This window comes from Rhincodon typus, chromosome 8, assembly GCF_021869965.1.
Source record: "Rhincodon typus isolate 14 chromosome 8, sRhiTyp1.1, whole genome shotgun sequence".
In the NCBI taxonomy this organism is placed as follows: domain Eukaryota; kingdom Metazoa; phylum Chordata; class Chondrichthyes; order Orectolobiformes; family Rhincodontidae; genus Rhincodon; species Rhincodon typus.
The window spans coordinates 56,572,783-56,599,992 of NC_063339.1; the positions used below are offsets into that span (position 1 = coordinate 56,572,783).

The following is a 27,210-nucleotide window of genomic DNA, read 5'->3' on the forward strand; positions in this document are numbered from 1 at the left end:
CATCTAGCTTCAAGTCATATATATTTCAATAACTGTGCTGTAGAAGTTGCCAAATGTTAATTAATGTGGTGTAATTTTGAAAATAGTTAACATATTTAAGGAATGTGTGTAACAACAGATTTTGAAGCAATCTATTTTGGCTTGGCAATACCTACAAATCATTTTGAAACAAAATTCTTTTTTAAAAAAAAGGAAACAAAGATAAATAATAAATTGAATAACTGAACTAACGACAAACAGCAAAATATCGGTAATGGCCTTTATTTTTCCGTAAATAAAATTCAGATGTAGACAATCCTCAGGCATGTGCATTCCATACTCAAAGGACAGAAAAGATACAACTTTTTTTAAAAATCTGTTTGCTGCCTTCTTTCCAAAATGGACAAAAAGGTTGTATTCCTTAGAACAGAGTAATTATTCTATGCCAAAATGGCCAACAGTGCATGTGCCAATGGCGCTGGTGACATCAGCTCTCCACATCAGGCTTCAGAATTCGTCTGTGCACGTACTGCTGATGTCACCATGGTCCCTGTGCAATGCCGTTAACACTAGAACATGCACAGACTGTCCCACCTTTATTTCCACATTAATTTATGATAGAAGCAATGACCAATCCCTTCTGCTGCCTTGGCTGCTTCTCATGCCAATTTATCCAGGGAGGAGGAGAAAGCCTTGATTAGCCAAAACCCCTTAAAAGCATGTAAATTCAGAAGGAATCTGGACAATCCATCTAATTATGTCACTGGTTACTGCTGTCACCCTGCAACACTGTATTCCTGCGCATGCATGCTCAGTGCTCCACCTGTTGCTGGCGTTCACAATAAAAACAGCTCTGCCAGAAACTCACATGCGAATGATCTCCAGGTTTAAGTCACAATTGATATCAATAATACTGTGGTCTCTCTGAAATAACAATTTTTAAAAATGCCAATATTTCTAAAGTTGCTTAGTATTTTCTATTTTGTAATTTGATACAAAAACAAAACAGGGCATGCATAAGTCATGAATAAATACCCTTTGTACCAATCAAAAACTCCCGTTACCGAAATAAAACATTGAAATAAGAGTACAATAAGATTTCAGAGGTGAAATCTGTACAATCCGTTTATTTCAGTCGCAATGATGCCTAGATAAGGTAATGTTTCAGAGTGGCGCAAATCAGGACTTTTTCAGTTTAATCATGGTCATCTCCACCCAAAGGTTATCTAATATCAGGGGTAGGCTGTTAAGCCTAAAAAAATGTTGACATGTCTCTGACTCCTGATGCAGCAATGCCTGCTAAATGGTGGGTGAAGCCTCCACACACTCAAAAAATTCTTTCAATACAAGGTCCAAGCATATAGTCTGATACAAAGTAATATATACTAGTTCAATTATTAATTTCAAATCTGAAATCAATGGATTTTTGCTGAAGGCTGTAAAAAAGATATGGTACCAAGGTAGGTGGCTAGAGTTAACATCAGCCATGATCTCACTGAATGGCAGATGATGATGGAACAATTAAATGTCTATTGCTGTTCCCACTTGAATAATGGACATTATGTGAACAACCCTCAGCAATAAAATCATATTTCTGAGCAGGCAAAAACATGGCAGATGCAGTACAACATGGCTAATTGTGAAATTATACACTGTGGCGTGAAAAACAGAAAGGAATAATGGTGTTCAAATGGTAATTATATAGTAAACTTTGTTTTAACCAGCACCTTAGCGATTGATACTCTTGATAAACTGGCAAAAATTATATACCTCAAAACCGCAATCTACTGCAATGGCCAAGTACTTATGCTGTAAATGAAGCATAACAGTGATGTGCAATACCTCCCTGTAATACATTAAAATCAATGTCAAAACACAGTAAGCAATCGTATGTAGTGTGCTGATGTTTTTACATAGATATTTTTAGAGACTTTGATGTCTAGAGGCTTGATTCAGTCAAGATTTACTGCGGTAACGTACAGTTGTAGATTGTCTGAAATCTTTGATCTACTGGCACACTCCTGGCCCCGTACATGCTGGATAATAAAAAGTTTGCTGTGTTGGAAAGTGTGGATAAACAAAGGGATCTGGATGTCTTTGTAAGCCAATCAATGAAAGTAGATGGGTGGGTGCACTAGCAATTAGGATGGCAAACTGGGGTTGCGTGAAGATTTATAGCTCAGGTGCTGGTTGTAGATGCTGGTTTGTTCGTTGATTTGATAGCAGATGTTTTGTCCCCTTACTATGTGACATCCTCAGTGCTGTTGAGCCTCCGGTGAAGTGCTGTTGTCTTGTGCCGGTTTGAATTTATATGGTTTGGTTTTTGCTGGTTCCGGTAGGTGCCGGTTCTGGCTGTGCGTTGTAATGGTCAATATATTGAGTCTAATTCAACATATTTGTTGATGGAGTCCTCAGATGAATGTCAAGCCTCCAAGAATTCCCTGGCTGTCCTCTGTTAGATCCGATAGAAGGATGAAAGGGGATCTGACTGAAATGTATAAAATTCTAACACAGCTGGACACACTAGATAGTGGGAAGATGTTTTTCCTAATTGGGAGTCCAGAACCAAGGAACAGCATTAAGATATGGGTTAAACTATTTATCTGCACATCCTCCCAGTGTCTGTGTGGGTTTCTTCCAGGTGCTCTGGTATCCTCCCACAGTCTAAAGATGAGCAGGTTAGGTGGACTGGCCATGCTAAATTGCCCACAGTGTCCAGGGGTGTGAGGCTAGGTGGAAATGCAGGGTTACAGGGAGAGCTATGGGGTAGGTTTGGATGGGATGCCCTTTGGAAAGCCGGTGTCGACTCGATGGGCTGAATGGCCTGCTTCCACACTGTATGGATTCTATGATTCTTCAAAGGGTAGTTAATCTGTGGAATTCTCCACCACTGAAGGCATGTATGCCAAATTACTGAATATATTTAAGAAAGTGATTCCTTTTTAGATTTTGAAAGTATCAATAGGTATGGGAAGAAAGCAGATATATGGTCAGCCATGATCATACTGAAACCTTGAAGGCCCAAATAGCCTGCTCCTAGTTTCTGTGATTCCACGTACAGTATATATTATATGCTTTCAATTGATACAGGATAAATATTTTGTTCCCAAAACTACAAACAAAACATAAACTACATCATAAAACTTAATTCAAGAAAATCTAGCAGTCAATATCACATATTTACTCAAAGGTCTAGCAAAATTAAATTACTGTTTGTGAGATTAGTGATAATATTTAATTAGAAAAACTCACAATATAAAGAATCCAGGTAAACCAATTTTAAACAATAGTGAGAGCGAACTAAGTCACTGCCTTGTATTTTAAAAAAGGCTGCATGTATTCAAAAGTAACAAAAAAATTTACTTATTACAATATTGTCAGGTAGGCAACGACAACAGTTAGAAAGTAACGACAAGTAGCATTTCTTCAAAAAAAATTACATTATCAAGTTATTTCAAAACACTGCAAATTTTGAAGTTTAGATCTGAAGTGTAGTTACTTTAATGCGAACAAACTGCATCCAACTTCTATATAAACTCAAACATGACTAGTTAATCCATTTAGTGCTGTTTGAAGAGTAAATGATTTGAGAACTCCTAAATTGTAAATAGTACCAAAATTATTCTTGAAATCAAAAGACATACATGGCCTGTTTACAATTTCATCCAAGAGATGGAACCTCTAAAAATGCAGCACGTCCTCAACATTACAATGCCTAGACTACCTCGCGTTGCACAACTTATACAAACAGTTGTCTGTCTTAAAGTGATATTTTGAAGCCACATAAAGGGTATTTTAACAAGTCATGCAACATATAACAATGCTGCTGTTAGAATTAACTTCAGAAATGGATATATGGTATAATGACACTACCAAAGTGAACGAAGAATTGAGATCCTGCATTTTGCCTTATGCTTTCCATCGTTACAACGATAAACAGAGTTACCATGATGTGAGAACATGCATTTGTTGAAATGACAGCATCGCAATGAAACTGCAAGTGAATGTACTAAGCTAAGCTGTTATTAAAACGATATCGCGTCAGTCAACTGGATGTCAGTCTATGCCCACCGATGTGGTCAGTGCCAATTTGCCGGATCACAACTGAATCGCTTCAAGACAAACATATTTATCCAGATTGACAGTTTCAGGCAAATTACGGGAACAGTCATCTTCTGCATCAAGGGCTTATGCAATGCTACCCAAGCAACGCTCAAACAATCCATTCTGCAAAACCAGACACCCGGCTCTCAGACTCCCCGTTTGATCAGAGATGCAAGAGGCGCGCACTGTCCGACAACAGCATCAATCGGTAACAAATCGGGAGAAGCAAATTAAGTTGAAAACCGGGACCATCAGACGAACCTAGGGTCCATGAGCACCCACATACAAACATGCTCCCAGTTATTTACACTCAGCTGTCCGGCGCCATATTGGAAACAAAAATGGCGGCGGCGAGGATAGCCCCACACTTGGGTAAATACCATCCGCTCTATCAATCCTCCTCCGAGCCCCGGGCGACCACTGAGCACACAACCGTATCGCTCATTCCGAGTTCGACGTCCCCAGCTGTAGCTCAGCCCTCCCCTGGATCCCCAGACCCGCTGTGCGAGCATGCCTGTCACTCTACCTGAAGCTCGGCCCTCTCCACCTCCCAGTGCGCTCGCTCCATCTCGAAGCGGGCCCACTCATGCTGGATATAGTGTAAGATACCGGGGATAGTGTACTGGGGCCGCTGCTGCAGTTCCTCTAGCTGACCCTGCTGCTGCCGGACACCGTTGTTGTTGCTGCCGTTGCTTCCCGGGCCCAGCAAAGGACCTCCGGAATTGTTGTGTGAGGACATCCCTATCGGATGTTCGTCCATGTTTATTATTGTTATTACTACGGTGGTATTGTTATATTAGTGGGAAGGGTCCGCGAAGGAAAGTAACCGGCTGCGTTTCAGCGACGCAAGCGAGCCGCCATTGCCCTTCTGTCTGCAGAATATGGCGGCGGCGCTGCGCTGTGGGTGGGGGAGGAGCAGCCGCGGCCCTTTGGCCAAATACAGCAGCAGCGCTAGTGCGCAGGCGCGCCTCACTGGCCCACACACCTGCTCAGTGTCCGCAGGCTACTCACTAGGACCTTACCTGTAGTTTGTACAGAGAGGGTTGCAGTGGCTGAAAAGAGCATGTAAAACAAATGAAATGAGATTCTCCTTTCACGATCAAAGTACCAGTTTCTGCTCAGATATTACTTCCCCTAAGAAACGTGCTGGGACTCAGTTTAATTTAAAACGTTTGCTCTTTTTCCTTAATTCAAATCAGTGATCGCATCACTTTTGCAGATACTATTTAAGACCCCGTTTATTCAGGTAATTGAGTTTTTTTTTAACAGAACCTGCTAATGCAACAGGAAAGAGTTTCTGTAACTTTCTCCAATAATCTTTTAACTTGAAGCTAAAATTTCCAGCATTGCACCATTCTGGCCGATAGGAGCCTGTTGACATTTTTTGTTGGTTTTACTGGGGCAGTGGTTCGAGTGTAGGTTCCTGTCCTAAAGAGGGGAACCAGCCACAGTCTTACTATTGATCACTGTCCAGTTCTTTTTACTATTATGGGCTACAGTCTTAATTATCCATTCATTTCTCATTGTCTGAGTTTACAGAAAGAATAATCATTGCAAAAGATGCCGGAACGCTATATCCAAGGCACATAAATAAAAACAGGTGTGGATTATCCTGCAGACCTTCAAGTCTGCTTATCTACTAAATATAGAATCCCTACAGTGTGGAAGCAGGCTATTCCGCCCATCACATTCACACTAACCCTCTGAAGGACATCCCACTTTATTTCCTGCAACTTCCCATGGTTCACCCACCTAGTCTGCACATCCCTGAACACTATGGGAAATTTAGCATGGCCAGTCTACCTAACCTGCATGTCTTTGGACTGTGGGAGGAAACTGGAGCAAGCCAACATACACCTCGTGAATGTGCAAACTCCATACAGACAAGTCACCCAAGAGTGGAATGGAATCCTGGTCCCTGATGCTGTGAGACAGTGGTGTTAATGACTGAGCCACAATGTCACAACAAATCTTTTGCATCAGCTATGCTTTCTTACCCTCTCCCATTAATCTTGATTATGCGAGATCAGAAATGTATTTGTCTGGAGAGTTCACACCTCTCGAAAATTCTAAAGATTCACAAACCTCTGAGTGAAGAAATTTCTCTTCAGGTCAACCCCAAGTGATCCTTAACCTGAAATTGTTCCCTGGTGTCCTAGATTCCCTAGACAGGAGAAACAACTTCTCTTTTTAACCTGCTAAACCACTTCAGAATCTTGCATGTTTCAATAAAATCATCTCTCATTTCTTTAAATTCCAGAGTGTAGAGATCTAATTTACTTAGAATGATTGGAATGGGTAGAAAACTGGATGAAAAGAAGTTATTATAAATTCTGGAATAAGAATGCAATTAGTTAGTAATATTCACAGTCAAAAACAAAGATGTTTACAGATAATTACAAAAAAGTTTAATCAGGCTTTGCTAATTAAACACTGTGACTGAAATGGCATTCTAAAGCTTAAGATGCAGGCCCATCCTTGCTTCATAGATTGACACATCTTTCATGCAAAACATTAGTTTGATTAATAATGTAGTTATATGAATAGATCTTTTACTTTATTCTGTTTAACTTTTATTATAGAGCTAACATGTAGCAGTTTGTGTTTAAATGTTGCAAATACTAATTAGTAAGAGCAGGGATGGAATCCCAACTCAACTGGAAGAATAGGCCCCAATCAGCTTAGCCATTCATCATCAGATTTGGTTTAAGCACATCAGACTGCACTAGGCCTGCTGCTAATGTCACCTACTACTCTTAGATAATCCAGGAGGTAAAGATAACCCTAGTCTTTGGTCTATTCCATCACCCTTTTGGTAATCCAGTTTGAGAAATTGAGCTTGATGAATTTATTAGAACTCTTTGAGGGCATAATAAGCAGGATGGATAAAGGAAAACAGTAGATGTAGTGTATTTGGATTTCCAAAGGGCATTTGATGAGTTATCGCATAAAAGGTACTAGAAGAGATACGAGCTCATAAAAAAAATGTTATTGAAGAAAAAATTGTCGTTGTCAGGTTGGTAAACTGTAAATAGCGAAGTGCAGGAAGAATCGGTACTGTGGTATCTACTATTTACAATCTATCTTAATGACTTGGATGAAGGGATGGATTGTATTGTGGGCAAACTTGTTGATAATACAAAGATAGATAGAAGATAAATTGTGATGATAAGACAAAAAAATCTGCAATGGGATTTATATCGGTCAAGTAAGTAGGAAAACATTTTACAGCAGAGTATAATGTGGGAAGATGTGAGATTGTCCTCATTGGTAGAAAGAACGGTAAAGGAGAATATGTTTGAAATGGAGGGAGACCACAAAATGCTGTGCATAATGGATTTCTGTGTCCTTGTAAACACCAAAGGTTACCATGTGGATAAAGCAATTAATTACGAAGGCAATAGAATGTTACTCTTTATTGCAACGGGGAATCATAGAATCCCTACAGTGTGGAAGCAGGCCATTCAGCCCATCAAGTCCACACCAACCCTCCAAAGAGCATGCCACCCAGACTTGCCCCCTACCCTTTGCTGCATTTCCCACTGTAGATATTATGGGCAATTTAGCATAGCCTATCCACCTAACCTGCACATCTTTGGACTTTTGGACTGTGGGAAGAAACCAGAGCACCCAGAGGAAACCTACAGACACAGGGAGAATGTGCAAACTCCACACAGACCATCACCCGAGGCTGGAATCAAACCCAGATCCCTGGTGCTGTGAGGCTGCAGTGCTAACCACTGAGTCACCGTGCCGTGGAGTATGAATATGAATGGAGTATGAGAGTTGGGAAGTAAAGTAAGGAAGTCTTGCTACATCTGTCCAGGGCTTTGGTGAGATCAGACCTGATCTCCTTATTAAAAGCATATATTTACATTAGAAGCAGTTCAGGGAAGGTTCACTAGGCCAATTCCTGGGATGGAGAGATTTTCTTATCAGAAAAAATTGAACAGGATAGGCAGTTTAGAAGATTGAGAGGTGATCTTATCGAAGCACTTAAGATTTTGCGAGGACTGAGAAATGCTTCTATTCATGGGGAGCATGGAACCAGGAGATACAATTTCTAAATAAGAAGTATCTCATTTAAGCTAGAAATAGGAAGGAACTTCTATGCTCAACTAATTTTATGAATTATTTTCCACAGAGAGCATTGGAGGCTGGGTCATTAAATATATTCAATGCTGAGTTAGACACATTTCTGATCTACAAGAGAATCAAAGCTTATAGGAGCTGGCAAGAAAATAGAGTTAAAGCCACAATCAGACCAGCTATGATCTTGTTGTGTAGTCAAGCAGACTTGATGCGCCTAAAAGCCTGCTCCTATTTCATAGGATTATGATTTTGTGTCTCCCCTGCCCTTAATTCTTATAAGTCCAAACTGCTTTCAGACTAATTTGTCAGAGATAAAGAATATCCATTCAGCTACTTAGATGTTTCTGTCTCCTCAGGCACTGAGCCACACCTATTAGACAGTGAAATAACAAGGTGTAGAGCTGGATGAACACAGCAGGCCAAGCAGCATCAGAGGAGCAGGAAGGCTGACGTTTCGGGCCTTCTCTTTAAGCCTTGACACAACGTGGCAACCCAAAAATCCATACACACAAGTCAGCCTGTTAAGCATACATGGCCTCAAAAAAAGATCGTACTCTTTCAAAAAAACATGGTGAGAACACAGCTTCCTGGATCTCCCCACTGCCATAGGTCTGAGTTCCTCTATCCAACTAGTTCACCCTCTATACCTTTTTCAAACTCATTTTGTCTTTGAAATCTATTTCTATTCTCCCAAACCCTTATTCATTAAACTCTTGACAATGTAATTTGTCTTCTTGGCATTAAGGTAGTTTAAATGGCTCCATCACCACAGCACCATTACTTTCAATCCACTGTATCCCTCCCTCAAATTAGTCATCTATGAGCTATCTGTCCACACTAACTGCTATTCCATCTCCCAGCTCCCTTTATCTCCCAGAATGTTCCCAACAACTCTTTTTTTCAGACTTTTCCACCATACCATGCAACAGATACAGCCCAGACCAAAGTCATAAACAATTATATGAAAGCAAAATACTGTGGATGATGGAATCCAAAACAAACACAGAGATTGCTGGAGAAACTCAGTAGGCCTGGCAGCATCTGTGGATAGAGAAACAGAGTTAATGTTTTGAGTCTGGTACGACTGAAGAAGAGTCAAACTGGATTCAAAATTTTAACTTACTTTCTCTGCTGCCAGTTCTGCTGAGTTTCTCTCGTATTCTCTGTTTTGTTTCATAAATAATTGTGACTTGCATTGTCCTCATCCTGACCTATCTGAAGCCTTTAGTGCTGTTAGTCTGCTGTGCATTGTCCAATTTGAGACTGCCCTTGCTTTGTTCACTCATACTTATCTAATCATGGCCAGGGTTTGTCTAGCAATTGCTTCCTCTCCCACCTCACACCTTGGGAGGCCCTTCAAGGGTCTCTCCTTAATTCTCTTTTCCCTGTATGCTCCTTGGTAATATTATCTGGAGACATGAGATTAGTTTTCACACATGATTTAATGATACCCAGACCTCCTGCTCACCACTACTCTCAACCAGCCCTAATTTGCCTTAATTTAACAGATTGCTGGCTAGTATATAGTCTCAGAGTGGTCACAATTTCTCCATCTGAATATTTGGGTGAATGAAGCCCCACTTCAAATTTTGTTACCTCACCACCAACTCCATTCCTCTCCTCCGCTGCAGTTTCAGGCCAGGTTAAGCATAGTTTGAAACTTCTGTGTCCAGTCAGTCAAGATACCATATACATCATGAAAATTTGCAACATTCAACTCTGTAGCATTATCTGCTCTTCCCTTATCTCAACCCATGTACCACTGAAAACACTGATCCATGGAACTGACCCTTCCAGTTTTAATTATTCAATTATTCTTCGGTCCAACTTCCCATTGTCCATGCTCCACAAGCTAAGATTACCAAAACTCTGTTGCCTGTATACTAACTATGCCCTGACCATGTATTTGCAGGCATTCATTAACTTTTGATCACCTCCATGAATAAGCTCTTGATCTCTCATCCTAATCCTGTTGCTTTGTGTTACTTTTCCTTTGCCTCTGTCAACATAAGTTTAAAAGGAACCTGAGGGGCAACATTTTCACGCAGAGGGTGATGTGTGTATAGAACAAGCTGCCAGATGAATTGGTGGAGGGAGGTACAATTATATCATTTAAAAGGCATCTGGATGGGTACATGAACAGGAAGGCTTTCGAAGGTTATAGGCCAAATGCTGGCAAATGGAACTAGATCAGTTTAGGATATTTGGTCGGCATGAACAAGTTTCCATACTGTATAACTCTGACTCTGTCTCTACGAATATACCAACATACAAATTAGGAGCAGGAACCAGCCACTCGGTCCCTTGAACCTGCTTCGCTTTAAAGACATTTTGTAAAGGCATATTTTTCATATTTTGTTCCCTTGAAGTCCTGGAGATAGTCTCTGCACTAATGGAACTCTAATCCTGTACCAGTGACTATCAGAAGTTCACTCAAGTGGTTATTGTTTACATTTGAGTCTGAATATTAGTTGCTAGTAAGCAGTCATAATGGCCCAATGGTAACATTCTCAAATTTTAGTCAGAAAGATATAGTTTCAAGCTTGAGTACATATGTCAGAGCAGTACTGAGTGGATGCTTCTTTGTTCAAATCACAGTCTTTTGAATGAGACGTTAAACTGGGCCATGATCCGATGATTAAAGAGGAAGAATGAGTGTTTGGCAAATTTATATCCCTCAATCAACATCACCAAAAACTTGTTAATTTGTAGTCTCTTGCTGTACACCAGTTGCCTTGTTTATTTGAAAACCAGCCATAACTACATTTCAAAAATATTTTATTTTGTGAAACATTTCAGAAAACCTCAATGTCTGTTAGGTGTTAATTAAATGCAGTTTTTTGGTTTTATAGACCTACATGGAATGCTCTGGTGCTTAATGTGATGTTTTCCAGCAGTAGTCAGTAAATAATGAAAAGATAAAACCTTGGATGTTATTCCCAATCCATGGACTCAAAGGTCAACTACAAGTCTCCAGTGCTGCTTTGACTGACGTGATTGAATTCAGCATAGACCAGTGAACAGAGCTTGCACTTGCAAGTACAGTTCAATAGAACATGGCACAACTTCCAGCTGGGTCGGCGGGGAGTGGACAGCTGTATTTATTTTTATTGATTACACTATTGACAGTTCCTAAGTACAATTCTTCAATCATACTGAATTGCCATCAGTCCTGAGTGATTGGTCAACAATGGAGATTTTTACTTTGAGCTATGAATGGGGTTTCCCATCATGTCAACCAGTGATGATAAGATAATTATAGTCTCTGCATAAGTTAGTTGGAATTTAGCTACAGAAATACTGGAGTGGAAGTCACTGTAACCATGAGCTACATTCAAGCCTGCACGAGGCAGCTGTTAGTGTCTTTAATGTGACTCTTTCAGTTGCTGGTTTTCAGTATGCAGTTAACCAGAGGATAGAAGAGTCCAAAAATAGTTATCCTATATTGTAAACAGCCAGAATTATCTTCAGGATACGTTCTATTTAATGAATAACATCTATTTTCAGCCTAATTTTCCTTGTACATACCAATCATTGCTTTAAAAATAAATGTTATAATTCAAAATATTTTCCATTTGAGTGATTTTAGTTCTTTTCCATCTTCTAATAATGTTATATTTGCTTCATGCCTTCAAAATGTTACACTTTGTTCCTGGAAGAATCAAACTTAACCAAAATACATTGAGGTCACACTGACATAGCATTTCAGTCTAGTTCAAACAGTTCCTCATCTCTTTAGTTCTTGATATGTTTGATATCAAGATGATTGAAGTCCTGCTTTCACATAGTAGTCACTTGTTTTATTAAGGAAATGTGTAGGCTGGTTTGGCAATAACTGTGTTATTGTCACTTTTGAACTTCTATCTCATTTGAGATTGTTATTTAGCTGATGCTCATTATTTTAACATTTTGATTGTATAAAGTAACTGTTAAAATTGTTTGAGATACTGACACAATACAGTACGTGTATGCAGTTAACCTTCTCTATAATGTTGATTTGTTATGCTGGAGAGGTTATCATAGAAAAGTAATCAGAAAAAATTTGTTTTGTACCAGAGATTATGGTAAAACATAATAGAAAAATATTAATTGCCGTTTGTCAGGTAGGATTTCTATTTCGCAAAGATCCTATTAGGAGATCATGCACTCATTTCCATCTAACCAAATTTTCTGAGCTTTTCCAGCTGTTCAATTTCTGCCTCCAAGAAAATAGATAGGAGCGGGAATAGACCATTCATCCTGTCAAGCCTGCACTGCTATTCAATATGATCATGGCTGATCAACAAATTTGATGCTTTTACTGTCCCTATCCCCATATCCTATATACTATTGATACTCAGTTATCAATCTTTTCCTTAAACATGCTCAAAGATTGAGCTTTTATTACCTCTGTAGTAGATAATTCTGAAGGTTCATAACCTTGTGAGTAAAATAATTTCTCATCTTAGATTGAAATGGCATCCCTTATTTTAAAATTCTGCCTACTGGTTCTAGGCAAGGCTAGATAAGTTTTTGAACAGTAAAGGAATTAAGGGTTATGTTGACCCGGCGGGTAAGTGGAGCTGAGTCTCAAAAAGATCAGCCATGACCTTATTAAATGGCGGGGCAGGCTCAACAGGCCGGATGGCCTACTCCTGCTCCTAATTCTTATGTTCTAGACGGGGAAATGTTACCTGCATTTACTCTCTCTATTCCTTTAATGACTTTTTAGGTTTCAGTGAGATCGCCCCTCATTTTTCAAAATCTGTAGAATACAAGCCCAATTTGCCTAATCTCTCATCATAGGACAGTCCCAGAAACCAGTCTGGTAATCCGTCATTGCACTCCTCTATGGTGATAATGTCTTTCCTGAGATAAGGAGACTGAAACTGCATGTGGGTACTACAGGACTGGTCTAATCAAACTCCTAAAGAATTGAAACATGTCTTCACTGCTGTATTTGAATCTTCTCACAATACAGGCTCACATTAGCCTTTCAAAAAGCTTGTTACACCTACATGTTAACCTTCAGTTACTTATTGAGGAGGACATGTAGGTCCCCTTGTAAATTTGTATTTTTCAAATTCTTACCATTTAAGAAGTACTCTGCATGTCTGGACATCCTGCCATAGATGCTGAATCAGGCACAGAGCATCCCCCCTTCTCAAAGCTAATTGGCCTTCATTCCCATCAGCTGACACTTACCCTGGCTATTGTGTTGAAACGGCTGGTGCAGGATTGAGTCGTACATGCATTTCTTAATCCATGTCCCTAACCCCACTGGAAACTGTAAAACCCTGCCCTTTGTTTCTAATGTTGAGGTTTGTTTCTAATTCTGATGATAAACTTAATGAGCTATAATACTTGTTTTCTTTCCAGAAATAAAATGAAAGAAGCATGAAAGGGTATTTATCTTGGTTCAGAAGTTATGAAAATGATTAAGTTCTTCCTCTTGGTGAACAAGCAAGGGCAAATAAGGCTGTCCAGGTATTATGAACCTTTGGAAATTCACAAAAGAACGTTGTTGGAAGCTGATATTATTAAGAATTGCCTCCCACGGACAAAGAACCAGGTATAAGTCCCAACACTCTTTTTAAAAGCTAGCAAATCAGTCTTGGAATCATGAATGAATCTTTGTTAAAAATGTATTTGTTTACTTTGCCTACAGTACAAGGCAGGAGAGTAAGTTGTGAGGAGGACACACAGAATCTGTAAACTTAGATAATACCAAAGAAAGTCATATATTTAAATTTGCTGATGACACTAAGTTTGGTGGCATTGTCGACAGTGTAGGTGATAACACAAGATTGCAAACTGAAATTGATAGGTGAACGGGCAAAACTGTGGCAAGTTTATCCGTTATAGACCAGGCTACTTTCTAAATGGTATGAAGTTAAATACAGTGGATGTCCAAACAGATTTGGACTTTCAAGTGCAATGTTGTGAACAGGTGCAACTAGAAGGTTAATGCAATGCAGGCCTTTATATCTAGAGGACTGGACTATAAGAATGTAGAAGTTATGCTGCAGCTGTGCACACATTGGTTAGACCCCATTTGGAGTACTATGAGCAGATGTGGGTACCACACCTTAGAAATGATGTATTGGCCTTGGAGGGAGTGTAACATAGCTTTACAACACAGGTCTAGATGATATCTAGACTTCATGGGTAAGTTATGAGAAGAGGTTATACAAATTGGCATGTTTTCTCTAGGAGTAAAAGAGTGATCTGATCGAAGTCTTCAAGATATTAACAGGAAAAGACAGGGTAAATAAAGATAAACTGTTTTCACTTGTTGGGGATTTTAGAACTAAGGAGCATAGTCTGAGAATTAAGGCTTGACCATTCAGGAGAGATATTAGGAGGCACTTAAAATCATCGTATCCCCACAGTGTGGAAAGAGGTCATTCAGCTCATCGAGTCTGCACCAGCCCTCCAAAGAGAAACTCTTCCCTGCAAGTCTTTGCTGCATCTTCACTGAGTCTTCACTGGGTCTTCATTGAGGGTGTGGTATCTAGGTGTGTGTACTTAATCCCCTTCATACTGACCTTCCAGAATGTTCCTGTGGCCTTTGGCCAGTGGTGTCATGAGCTGGGTTCAAATCTTCCAATAGGGTCGTGCCAACGCACTTTACTGTTGCCATGCCAGGAGGTGGAAAATGAACATACTCAGGCAATCAAGATGCCTATTCATCTGATCGACACTTCAAAACACAACCCTCAGGCTGGTTGTACCTGGTTTCCCTTAAACCTTTGTAACCTGTTTGATCTTGGTTCCAAATGTTCTCTGTAGCTGATAGCTGCAGGCTGCTGTTTAATCTTCTGTAAATTTTCTATCAGACCTGATTTCTCTGGCTGTCAGTCAGCTTAGAGTGACCAATTCTGGGCCTGTGGTGCTTGACCACATATTTAATTGCCAACCAGGCTTGAGGCTCCAGGCCTCCTCCTACTGCAATGTCTCATGTATAAATGTTGTATCATATTGATATTACTGTTATTGATCCTTTTAGCTACAGTAAGGTTACATTGCACAAGGGGATTTAACACAGTAGCAAGTTTCAACGTCAGATAAGATACCTGAGGTTTCATGAAGTTCTTTATGAAGAGAAAATGCAGATGAATTGTGTCATTTGTCTGAAAGGACCAATTGATGTAGGAGGCTTCTTGGCAGGAGAAATTAGGATAAGGAAAAGAAACTGCATCATCAGATTCTCTTCAACAGATTAAGAACCACATGGTGTTTCCCAGAGGAAGAGAAGAAGACTGTTGGGCTCAATCAACATGTTAGTATTTCTGAGGCCTGGCTTGGGAAATGCAATGTGACACAGAAGTATCTAAAGATGGAACAAAATAATTTTAATAATTTTTTAAGTTTGGAAATGTAATAGAATCCAATTTACAAAAGAGTGACAAATTGAAATTATGAAACTGACAATGCTTCTTGTCTCATCCCCAGTGTTCATTTGTTGAGTACAAGGATTTTAAACTTGTGTACCGACAGTATGCTGCACTCTTTGTTGTGATCGGGATTGATGATGCAGAGGTAAGCAGTGTTTACCATTCTCACTAAACCAATGAATGCTGAACTCCTTTGGCAAGGGTATGGTCTATATCTTTCATTTAGTACACATTGTCAATATACACGTCAGCTCTTCACCTTGGACAACATTTGGAAAATAGTATCTTGTAAAAGAGCTAGCATTAATCCTCACATTTACAGTGTTATTCATTTTACCACTGACCTTTGACAATTTAAGTAAAAAAAAAATGGAATGAATTAATGCCTATAATTAAACTATAATATGGTCATATAGGTACAGCTCACCCACAGTGAAACAGTTAATGGGCTGAATTTACACAGATCTGTACTGGTGAATACAGCATCACATGTAATCTTGTATTTATCTTGTATCTCGCTGATGTGTAAATTATGTATATGGCGCAAAATATGATTCTGTACAAATAACAGCATCTGACTACTGTACCTATATTAGAGTACACTTCAGTGGAATGACAACTGCCTTTTTGTTCTAGTTTTGAAGTCTTGCAGACCTGCTGATATCACAGATAGATATAAACATCATTCATATTTTAGAGTTCATTTTGATGCTCATGGATTTTAGATATTTAAGTTGCTGCTATTGTGAACAGCACCGCTTTAGTGCAGAACTGGAGCATTGAAGTACCTCATCATTACCAAGCAACTGAGCACTGACCACGTATTCATTGGGTGGAAACAAACTCTGGAGAATCACCAGCAACATAAGAGCTCCTGTCTCTGATATCTGGGTTTGGCAACATATGTTCGGAGTAATGTTAAGACGGATTGCAACTTGCATTCCAATGTTAACTTCAAGAACAATGCAAGCTTGAGGAACTACACACTATTTTCTGCTTATGCACTTTACAGTCTCAAAATCTCAATATTGAATTGCATATCTTCAGGAACTGACCACATTATGTCTGTCACGCCTACACATACATTAATCGCACGTGCACACACACGCACACACACACACACAATTTTCTTGTTTGTGTCTTATTTACTTTGCTCTTAGAGGAAAAGGACTGTTCACTTCCTCTCACTCCTTTAATTTACAAGCATTTTACATCTCCTTTTCTCTTCACCATTAACAACCACTTTGTCTTTTGCACTAGGCCTCTACATTGTCTGCCTCCCTGAACTTTAAAAAATCCCAAACTTGAAAGGTAAACTCTGCTTCTCTCATCATTGATGCTGCCAGTCCTGCTTAGTTTCTCCAGCATTTCCTGTGTTTGTTTCAGATTTATGACATCGCAGTGTTTTGCTTACCCTTTAGAATCTTGTATGTTTCGATAAGATCACATCTTGTTCTTCTAAACTGTAACGAATAAAAGCATATCTTGTTTTGTTGTTCTCGGTCAGTCATCCCAGGAATCAGCCTCTTTTGAACTGCCTCCAATCCTAGTACATCCTTTCCTAAATACAAGGACCAAAACAATATATAGTACTCCAGGTGTGGCCTCACCAACACCCTGTGGAGTTGTGACAAGATTTCCTTAGCTTTAAACTGCAACCCTTTCATAATAAAGGCCAAATTGCCATTTGCATTCTTAATTACCTGCTGCATATGCATGCTGACCTTTTGATTCTTCCTACTAATGTGCGTGACCTCACACACCCCTACATTAAACTTCATCTGTTACATTTTTGTCTGTTCACCCAACCTATCAGTATTCCCATGCAGATTTCTTATATCCTCATCAGAAAATGCCCTCCTCCTGTTATGTATTGTCAGCAAATTTGGAAACATCACACTCCAAGTCATTATAGATTGTAGATATTTGAGGCCCTGGGGCTAATCCTTATGATACTTTGTTTATTACATCTTTTCAACCTGAAAAAGACACATTACTCCCAACTCTGTCTGTCTTCTGTATATACTCAGTCCCCAATCATTGGTAATACATTACTGTGAATTGTTATCTTATACAATAACCTTCAATAAAAGATTAATTAATTAATTACAATAACCTTTAATAACCTTTAACCCAATACTGTGAATTGTTATCTTATACAATCACATTTAATGTGACACCCTTGAATTCCTTCTAGAAATCCAAATACACAACGTCTACTGGTTCCCCTTTAGCAACTCTGCTTGTTATGATGTTGGAATGGAAGCAGTGCAGATAAATAACTAACCTATTTTTGATTTTCAGAATGAACTGGCTGTGTATGAACTTATACATAATTTTGTCGAGGTTTTGGACAAATATTTCAGTCGAGTGGTGAGTATTAATATTAATAAATATTAATTTACCTGTGATTTACATGGCTAATGTTGTTCCATGATGGTGTAATGGCACATCTCAGTGGGTCATAAATGAATTTGGAAATGGCATAGATCAGACTACAGCACTAACTCGGTCAAATATCTATGATTTCTGAAGAAGGGTTGAGGCCCAAAACATCAGCTTTCCTGCACCTCTGATGCTGCTTGGCCTGCTGTGTTCATCCAGCTCTACACCTTGTTATCTCAAATATCTAACCCATTGCCTCGCAAAACAGATAATGAATAAAATATATTTTATAATTGGAAATATTGAGATCTTGTTGGCAACATGTATTATATTCTAACTTAGTTTTAAGAAAGCAGACTATCAAGAGAATGAGGCCATTTGTGAAGCGGTTTGAAAAAATTTGCTTGGACAATATTTTGACAGAAGTGACATTGAATGTCAGCTTAAATCACTGAATAAGAAATTCAATAAACATGAGAGTAAACCTTTGATAATTGAATTAGTCAGGACAAAAGAAAAGGCTGTTCCTCACATATAGATCTTGGCACCAGTATTGGACACACAGGAGTACAAGGATCAGGTGAAGACTGACCAGTTCCTAGTTTGACAGTGGAAAGGAGGTTAGGATTGCAGGGAATAGAAATCACAGCTGAAAAAGGACAGATATCCCAGCTAGTGCCTGGAATCTTATTGAGGTATCAGGCATCTAACATGTTGGTTAGAGAATTGAGAAGAGACTTCTTTCATGAAGGCCCGCTGAACCACAAGCCAGTTAGGTAGAGGCGAGGCCATTGGTGGGCCTTCCCTTGGAATCAAGACCCTGAGATACAAATCTCACCTACCAAGAGCTACCAGCTGATCAAAAGCCTACAGATCTTCACATCAGCAGCATCACCATGGAAGCCATTGTGGTTGCTGAAAGGATAGGCACTGAGTCCCAGTATGTGCATTGACCGAGGCCACAGGTACATGATGTGGATGGGTGGTGTTGTAAGCTTGGGGTTGTGGAGATAGGAGTACTCTGGGATTGACCAGGGGCCTTCCCACCCAGAATTATATTCTGACGGAGATGCAAAGATAGTAGGGTTCAGGTACACTACCATTGTGCCCAATTACAGTAAGCCTATCTTGGCTCCAAGAGCCAACAAGAGTAGAAGATTCCATCCAGTATTTTTGTATCTGTATTGATGGAAAAAGGTGGTGAATCTTTATTTGAAATTAAGGTTTGTTTCCTGAGAAATGACATTTTAGGAACGTTGACTGATTTATTTATTGTCACTTGTACCTAAGTACAGTGAAAAGAGTCTTTTACCAGGTCATAGTAAACTAGGACATTGAGATCATAGGCTGGAAAAAAAAACTTAGACAGAGGCATACAGGTTACATCACACAGGGCATGCGCTAGGCAAGATCAACATTAGCAAAATCAGCATTATTTGAAGTTAGAGTCCATTCAGCAGTCCAATAACAAAGCCTCAGAGGTGGAAGACCTGCATAAAATGACATTCATGGATAAGCAGGAACATAGAGGAGATCATTAGAATCTGTTATAATTCTTTGAGGAGGAAACAGTGCAGAAAAATAGTAAGAATTCTATGAAAATTGTTAATCTAAAATGCAATAATATTTTTGATAACAGTAATAAGTTAGTCCATAAAGTCAAAAAGCACAGAATAGGAACAACCTTTGAAGTAGATTGACAGATAACTACCTCAAAGGAAACGAGTATGATAATGTTTGAAACTGCATTATAGTAGTGGGAACTGACTACTGCAGTTTTCCAAAAATTACTACTGGGACTGAGATAAATGGGTTGTTCTATGATGGTATAATGGCACATCTCATTGCGTCATAATTGATTTTGGAAATGGCACAGATCAGACTACAACATTAAACTAGGTCAAATATGTAACCCATTGCCTTGCTGTTATCCAGGTGACAGCCAAGCGTTGCAAAGATCTAAGAGCAGGATGATCCACAGAGGGATTTGGCTAAATTTGAAAGTCATGAAAGAAGTGGTACATTAAATTGAATGTCAACGAGTGCAAGGTGATGAAACTATCACTTTGACCATGCATTTCAATCTCTGTTCAATGTGCTGTGCAGTGCAGTAAAGGGTTTTGGAACATCAGTGGAACATTGAAGTCACCATGCAGCAGTGATAAATGTAGCAGATAGCATTTTTGCATGCATAGAACCCAGATCTCTGGCGTGATACTGAGCCAGATACCCTAAGCTGCATACTTTTAATTGTCATGTTATGCTAATGCTTTCAAAAAACTAGGAAAGATGTAGCACAAAACTGGCCTTTTGCTATCTGGTATCAAGTGCATGTGATAGCAGGAGGAACTGTAGCAGATGTGTTTGTTTACAGAAGAAAAGTCTGTAAAGGGATTTTAATAAGATATTCAAGATACTTAAAATTGTCCCTAAACCATGAAAAAAGTTTCCTATTGCGCAAAGAATAAGGAGAAAATAAGGAAAGAAGGTCAGAATAGCAGAGATGAATGCAAACATCGAATATAACGACTTCACATACAGCATGGCGTTAGTTTGGAATCAGCTCACGGCGAAGCCATTGAAACCAATAGTCTGCATAGGTTTAGGAAGGGCAGCTATTCCTGCCCTTCTCTTATAAAGGAAGAGGTATTGGTCATGAAATATTCCGTTTAAAGCTTCTGGTGTCAGACCAATAGACAAACATAATTTTCCATTCTTATACAAGTTTCATGTTCTGTGTCAAAATTCAAAGTATTTTGTTAAGAAATTTGAGTTTTTAATGACAATTTTAATTGTAATAAATAAGTTGATTAAAATATAGTTAAAGTCCTCACCTATCATGGCTTCATCTGTGCATAATTAGAAGTAAAACATTTGAGAGAGGTTAAGTCTGATTTTGGTTCTAAAATAAACACCATTTTGACATCAATATGTACATAATGTATGATTAGAATATATGTATAGAATGCTTTGTTGTCCCGAAAGAAAAGGTGTTAGCATCCCCTTTGGATAAAAACCCATTCAGTAAAACAAAATAAAAGCTCTCATTCAGTCAGTTCATGCCTGGTGTGTGGTGAAACCTAAGTTCTTACCCTTCTGTCAGTTCATGCAGCATGATTATCATTTGAGTTAATTCAGAGTATTTTAGTTATTGTCACAGGAATGTTTAGAAACCACAGAATGCTACATATGTACTTTATAACTACTTGTTCTATGTTGTTATACATATACTGTTACACCCTGCTTCATTCTTCTTCCATGACCTCCATTCTCACTTTGACTGCCACTAATATCTCAAGTTTAAAATCCTTGTCCTCACCCTTCAGTCACTCCATGGTGTCATTGCACCCTACCACCCCATCAAATGTTATTTTCCCAAACACTTTTCTTCAAATTGCTGTGCAGCCAGTTCCTTCATTTTGCTGTGAATGCCAGGGTACCTTTTCTTTGGAATTCCCTTTCTGAATTGTCTTCCTCTTCTCCCTCTGATATTAAGAACTCCCTCAGCTCTTCAGTTATTTTTTTCCGCTACCTCACTTGATCTTTCCCGATATACTTTTCATAGACTTAATATGACATGTCTTGGTCCTTTATTACAATCAAGGCACAATATAAGTAGCAGTAGCTGTTGTGCAGAATTAGAAATTTTGTAAGGTAATCACTTTGTTTTGTGATGATACATAATATAGGGCCAAACGCTAGACAACATTCTTAATTCTAATAACAATAACCTTACTGAAATACAGAATAAAACTTTGATTTTGTTATCTAACCATACCTGTGTATTTTCTTTTTCAGTGTGAGTTGGATGTATCCTTTTGTGAAAAATAATTTGTAGTTGACTGTATCTGGGAATTACAAATAATCATAAATATAGTCATAGGATGGTTGCAGCAGAGATAAAACCATAAGATATAGGAGCTGAATTAGACCATATATCCCATTGCATCTACTTCACCATTCGATCATGGTTGATATGCTTCACAATCATATTCTCCTGCATTCTCCCTTTAACCCTTGATCCCCTTAGTCATCAAGAACATATCTATCTCTTTCTTAAGTACACTTAGTGACTTGGCCTCCACAGCCTTCTGTGGCAATGAGTTCCACAGATTCACCACTCTCTGGCTGAAGAAATTCCTCTTTGTCTCGGTTTACTCTGAGGTGGTGCCCTTGGTTCTAGTCGCTCCTACTAGTAAAATATCCTGTCCATGTCCATTCTATCCAGGCCTCTAGGTATTCTGTAAGTTTCATCTAAACTCCATCAAGTACAGACCCAGAGTGCTCAGCTGCTTCTCGTATGACAAGCTTTTTATTCCTGCGATCATTCTCGTAAACTTCCTCTGAATCCCCTCCAAGGCCAACCCATTCTTCCTCAGAGCCTAAAACTGCTCACTGTATTCTAAATGCATTCTGACCAAAACCGTACACAGCCTCAGAAGTACATCTGTGCTCTTGTATTCCAGGTCTCTTGAAGTGAATGCTAACATAGCATTTGCCTTCTTAACAACAAACTGAACCTGTGTGTTAATCTTATGAGAATCCTGAACTAGGACTCACAAATCCCTTTGCGCTTCAGATTTCCAAAGCCTTTCCTCATTTAGAAATAGTCTATGCCTCTGTTCTTCCTACCAATTCCTCCAATTGTATTCCATCTGCCTCTTCTATGCCCACTGTCCTGTCCAAGTCATTCTGCAACCTCCCTGCCTGTTCAATACTACCCGTCCCGCCACCATTTTGTCATCTGCAAAATTAACAACAAAAACTTCAGTTTCTTTACCCAGATTGTTGATGTATAATGTGAATAGCTGTGATCCCAACACTGACCTCTGCAGAACTCCATTAATCACCAGCTGCCATCCTTAAAATAGAACCTTTATACCTAGTCTCTGCCTTCTGCCAGTCAGCTATCCCTCTTCCATACCAGCACCTTGCCCCTAATAACATTGGCTCATATCTTATTTCGCAGCATCTCCTGTGCAGCACATTTTCCAAGGCCTTCTGGAAATCCAAATAAATCATATCCACTAGCTCTCCTTTGTCTAACTCTCTTGTTACCTTCTCAAAGAATTCTAACAGATTTTTCTGGCATGATCTCTCCTTATCAAAGCCATGCTGACTCAGCCCTATTTTGCCATCCACTTCCAAGTACTCCGTAATCTCATCCTTAATAATAGACTCCAAAATCTTACCGATGACTGAGGTTAAGCTAACTGGCCTAGAAAATCCTGTCTCTAGCCTCCCTTCCTCCTTAAACTGGAGAGTTACATTAACCATTTTCCAGTTCTCCGGGACTCTCCCTAGTTCAGTAGTACTAAAAGATCACCACCAATACCTCTACAATCTCCTCAGTCTCTCCTTCAGTACTTTGGGCTATCATTGACAGTTGAACAGCAGAAGGAGATGTAAACTGTGCATGTTGAATGCATGCAATAATAATCATCTGGTCAGGGTGATTTATCCACTTTCAAACCTTTCGGTTTCCCCAGCCCTTTCTCCTTAGTCATGGCCACTATCCTCATCTCTGCCCCTGACTCTCTGAAGTTCTGGTATGCTTCTGGTGTCTTCCACCGTGAAGACGATGCAAACTATCTATTCAGTTCCTCTGCTATTTCTTTGTTCCCCATTACTACTTCTCCAGCCTCATTTTTCAATGATCCAGTGTCTACTCATGCTTCTCTCTTACTTCACTACCTGCCTTCCCACTTATTGGCAACAGTACATTCACTTTCCTGATCCTACTCATTAATGTATATATTGTAAATAATTGTGGTGCCAGTACTGATCCCTGTGACACTCCACTAGTTACAGTATGAGGCTGTTGCTCAGTGTCACAAAATGAAGGTATTCAACGTGCTTAGTTTACATCTTCTTCTGCTGTTCAGCTGGCAATGATAGCCCAACAATAATTCATTCTGATTTGACTTTCTTTACAGCAGCAAAAAAAAAACAGTGACCAAACAAGCACCTGCTCATTATATGTCCAACTGCCCATACCACTGTATTATTTGCTTGGATATTAATTTTTACTTTATCCTTTATTTATATTAACATATTGTTTAATTAACTTTATTTTTGTTGAATAACTAATATCAAGTGGGAACCTAGAGTGTAAATGTTTCCTCTGCAGCCACTTCATTGCTATCCTTTCATGTATGGTGGCCCCAGTATTTGAAAGACGTAGTAGGTCAACCATGAAGCTTCAAGATCACATGCTTCTGATCTGTGACATTTTTTCAAATAATTTTTCATTTCCTTAACATTTGAATTATCCAGATCATGTTTAATTTAGACAAAGTTCACATCATTTTGGATGAAATGATTTTGAATGGTCGTGTTGTGGAGACGAACAAAAGCAGAATCCTTGCTCCTCTGCTTGCACTGGACAAAATGACTGAAAGCTAAAACAAAGGAAGCTTGTTCAAAAGCTGCATCATCCATTCACAAGGCTTTTTCCTAACCTTTAAAATGATGCTTTATGGATGTCCTGAGTTTTTGTCCTAATAGGAAGCTTTCTTATAACTTGCAATAGAAAACCAGCTTCAGTACATCCAGAAATCTATAAAAAGATCGAGAATTGTTGATCAGAAACATCATAACTGTAATTACATGTAACAATTATTCTTGACTGGTTTAGAAGTTGAGGGGCACGCAATTGAGTGAAAATCATGTTTGTGATGGTATTGGAGAGGTACACTTCATATTTGAACATAAATCATCCAGAAATTCTGATCAAGGTTGGAAACTATTATTTCTGACCATTACCAGACCAAAAGAACACCCAGGTACATTTAGATGACTTCTACTCTGGAAATTCCTGGACAGGAGACTCATGTTAAGAACCAGGGGAGATCTATTCAGGAATCCTCAGAGCAAGCAGGAGAGGGATTCATTGTCAAAACCAGTCTCCCTGTTGCAGCAGTCATTGAGCCATATCCAGTACCACAGTCAGCCCCTTTGACAGCCAAGTGAAAGGGTACGCCTGAAAGTGTGGGGAGATGGTGCCAGGTGGGTAAGGAGTAGAATGCCAGGTAGTTATGGGGTTGGGGATAAGGTTGCAGGTGAGGATTGTAAGTGCCTCAAGGTTTGGGTGGCAAGTGGCAAAGGAGGTTAGAATGGGAGGTGGGTGATTGGATGGGGTGCAGATGGGTGAGGGAGTGGGATACCAAATGGGTGAGAGGAGTGGGCTGCCAAGTATGTGAGGGATTAGAGTAGCATGTAATTGGATGAGTGTTTTAAATGCATCTAGTGTCAGATTGAGAAGAAGATATTGGAGGGGAGCGGTGTGTGTGTGTCAGTCCATAGAAGGGAGGGGCACAATGTCAGGCCAGGAGGGTGGCATTGCATCGACTGTCAGGGAGAGGTGTTGGATTGGGTCACTTTTAAAAAAATGAAGGGAGCTTGAAGTACTTTGCATTTCTAACGTGTTTTGTTTATAGTTTGAATCCTGCAGTAAATTGTGAAACTGAACATTTTCTGTTGACTTGACTGAGCTTCCCTCAAAGAAAATTGAGGCTGTATTTTTGCAGAATCTTAAGAACTCCATAGCCAGTTAAAAACAGCAGGTGTGACTCGATTCTGGGATTCCCACCTGCCTTACTGACACCTCCAGTTTTCAGTGGGGTTGGTTGCGACCCTGCACTCCCAATCTGCTTAGATTCATTCTGGAAGGAGGCATTTCCTAGCCACCTACAGTCTTCATGGGTCAGATCAACGTCTCCTTGACTTGTGGTTCATGGCCTCTCAAAGGAATTGTAAACCAATGATTTACGACAACAAAGTCGTACTTTTTAATGAGCTTCTGGATCCAGCTGACCATGCACAGCTGACACAGCAAAAATGAAAATATCTACGTATTGACAGCTTTATAATATGCTGTTTGTTTTTCTGTGACCCCTTTTGTCAATAGTTCAATGTTTATATGCGCAAGATAAAGTGATGTCAAGTACTTATAACTTCTGTTATTGATACTTTAAAAGATCAAGTAGAGTGTAGCAACAGCAACTTATTTTTTAAATTATTTACATGTTTAAGAAGTTCCACACATGCCATTGTTATTATAGAGTTCGTTGGTTCTGTACAGAGTGTATGTCGGGCGAATGCACATGAAACTGCAAGGCATAGAGGGTATAAGATGCCGTTGGAAGTAGGTGAGGGGTCTGGGTTGACATGGAGTATCATGGGAGTCAGTGGGTGTGATGGGTGAGAGATAGAGGATCTAAAATACAAAAAGACAATTGGGACAAAATGCTAGGAAATGCAAATGAGGCTCACCTTCTAAACTGCTTTTCTTTGTGACCACCTTCATTATGCTTCTGGAAGACATGGGACCAATTCTATTCTGTACCCACCTTCCAAACTCTTGCTGCAGTTAAAATTGGACCATCCAAAGTGGTGGTAGATTCTTCCAAAGTGGTACCAAATTTTAACCATTAACTGTGCTCTTGTGACGTAAGATGTCTGATGTACTGAATAGTTTGTCTTTCCTTTATTTTATAGCTCCAAAATCTGCAATCTTTTGCTTTTAGTTTCCAAAAAATAAAAATATTTTGTACCTTAGCTTTGTGGTAACATTCATGTGTCTGTACATTGTGGATTCCAGTCCACTGGAGATTTCAGTATTAAATGTAGGTGACACTTCTATGCACTACTGCAGCAAGATTGACATGGAATAGCATGGGAGTCAATGGGTGTGATGGGTGGGGAATAGAGGATCTAAAATACAAACAGACAATTGGGACAAAATGCCAGGAAATGCAAATGAGGTGCCATCTTTTGGATGAAATGTTAAAACAAGGTCCTGTCTGCTCTGTCCAAGGAACATAAAAGATCTCACAGCACTATTCAAAGATGAGCAGGACAATTCACCTGGTGGCATAACCAATGTATTTGTCAACCAACATCACTAAAATACTTGAGATAACAAGGTGTAGAGCTGAATGAACACAGCAGGCCAAGCTGGGGTTCCCATTTCTGAGGAAGGGTCTAGGCCCGAAACGTCAGCTTTCCTGCTCCTCTGATGCTGCTTGGCCTGCTGTGTTCATCCAGCTCTACACCTTGTTATCTCAGATTCTCCAGCATCTGCAGTTCCTACTATCTCACTAAAATACATGATGTGGTAAGTTATCTAATTGCTGCCATGGGACCTTACAAATAGGCTGCTGTGTTTGCTACATTACAACAGAAACTATAACACTACTTCATTGTCTGCAAAGTACTACCAGATATCCTGATGTTGTGAAAGCAGTATATAAATTAAGTCTTTTAGACTAGA

The 27,210-nt window shown here is 39.4% G+C and overlaps 2 protein-coding genes across 3 annotated transcripts in view; one reads left to right on the forward strand and one right to left on the reverse strand.

The window, feature by feature from the left end:
- LOC125483777 (striatin-3-like) overlaps window positions 1–4,991 on the reverse strand; it is a 26,672-nt gene extending 21,681 nt beyond the window's left edge. The window contains exon 1 of the mRNA XM_048600430.1: window positions 4,610–4,991. Coding sequence (XP_048456387.1) covers window positions 4,610–4,843 — 234 coding nt within the window. The 5' untranslated portion in view covers window positions 4,844–4,991. The remainder of the gene's footprint in view (window positions 1–4,609) is intronic.
- On the forward strand, window positions 4,409–26,495 carry ap4s1 (adaptor related protein complex 4 subunit sigma 1). Of its 2 annotated transcripts, none has more exons than XM_020536865.2 (6): window positions 4,409–4,455; window positions 13,534–13,726; window positions 15,610–15,696; window positions 17,856–17,924; window positions 21,735–21,746; window positions 24,213–26,495. In XM_020536865.2, the coding sequence occupies exons 2-6, from the start codon at window positions 13,583–13,585 to the stop codon at window positions 24,339–24,341; spliced, it is 441 nt and encodes a 146-aa protein (XP_020392454.1). In that variant the 5' UTR covers window positions 4,409–4,455; window positions 13,534–13,582; the 3' UTR covers window positions 24,342–26,495. The 2 variants fall into 2 exon arrangements, with proteins under 2 accessions (XP_020392454.1, XP_048455839.1); XM_048599882.1 differs by lacking the exon at window positions 4,409–4,455 and adding an exon at window positions 4,537–4,683.
- Window positions 26,496–27,210: the final 715 nt, after the last annotated feature.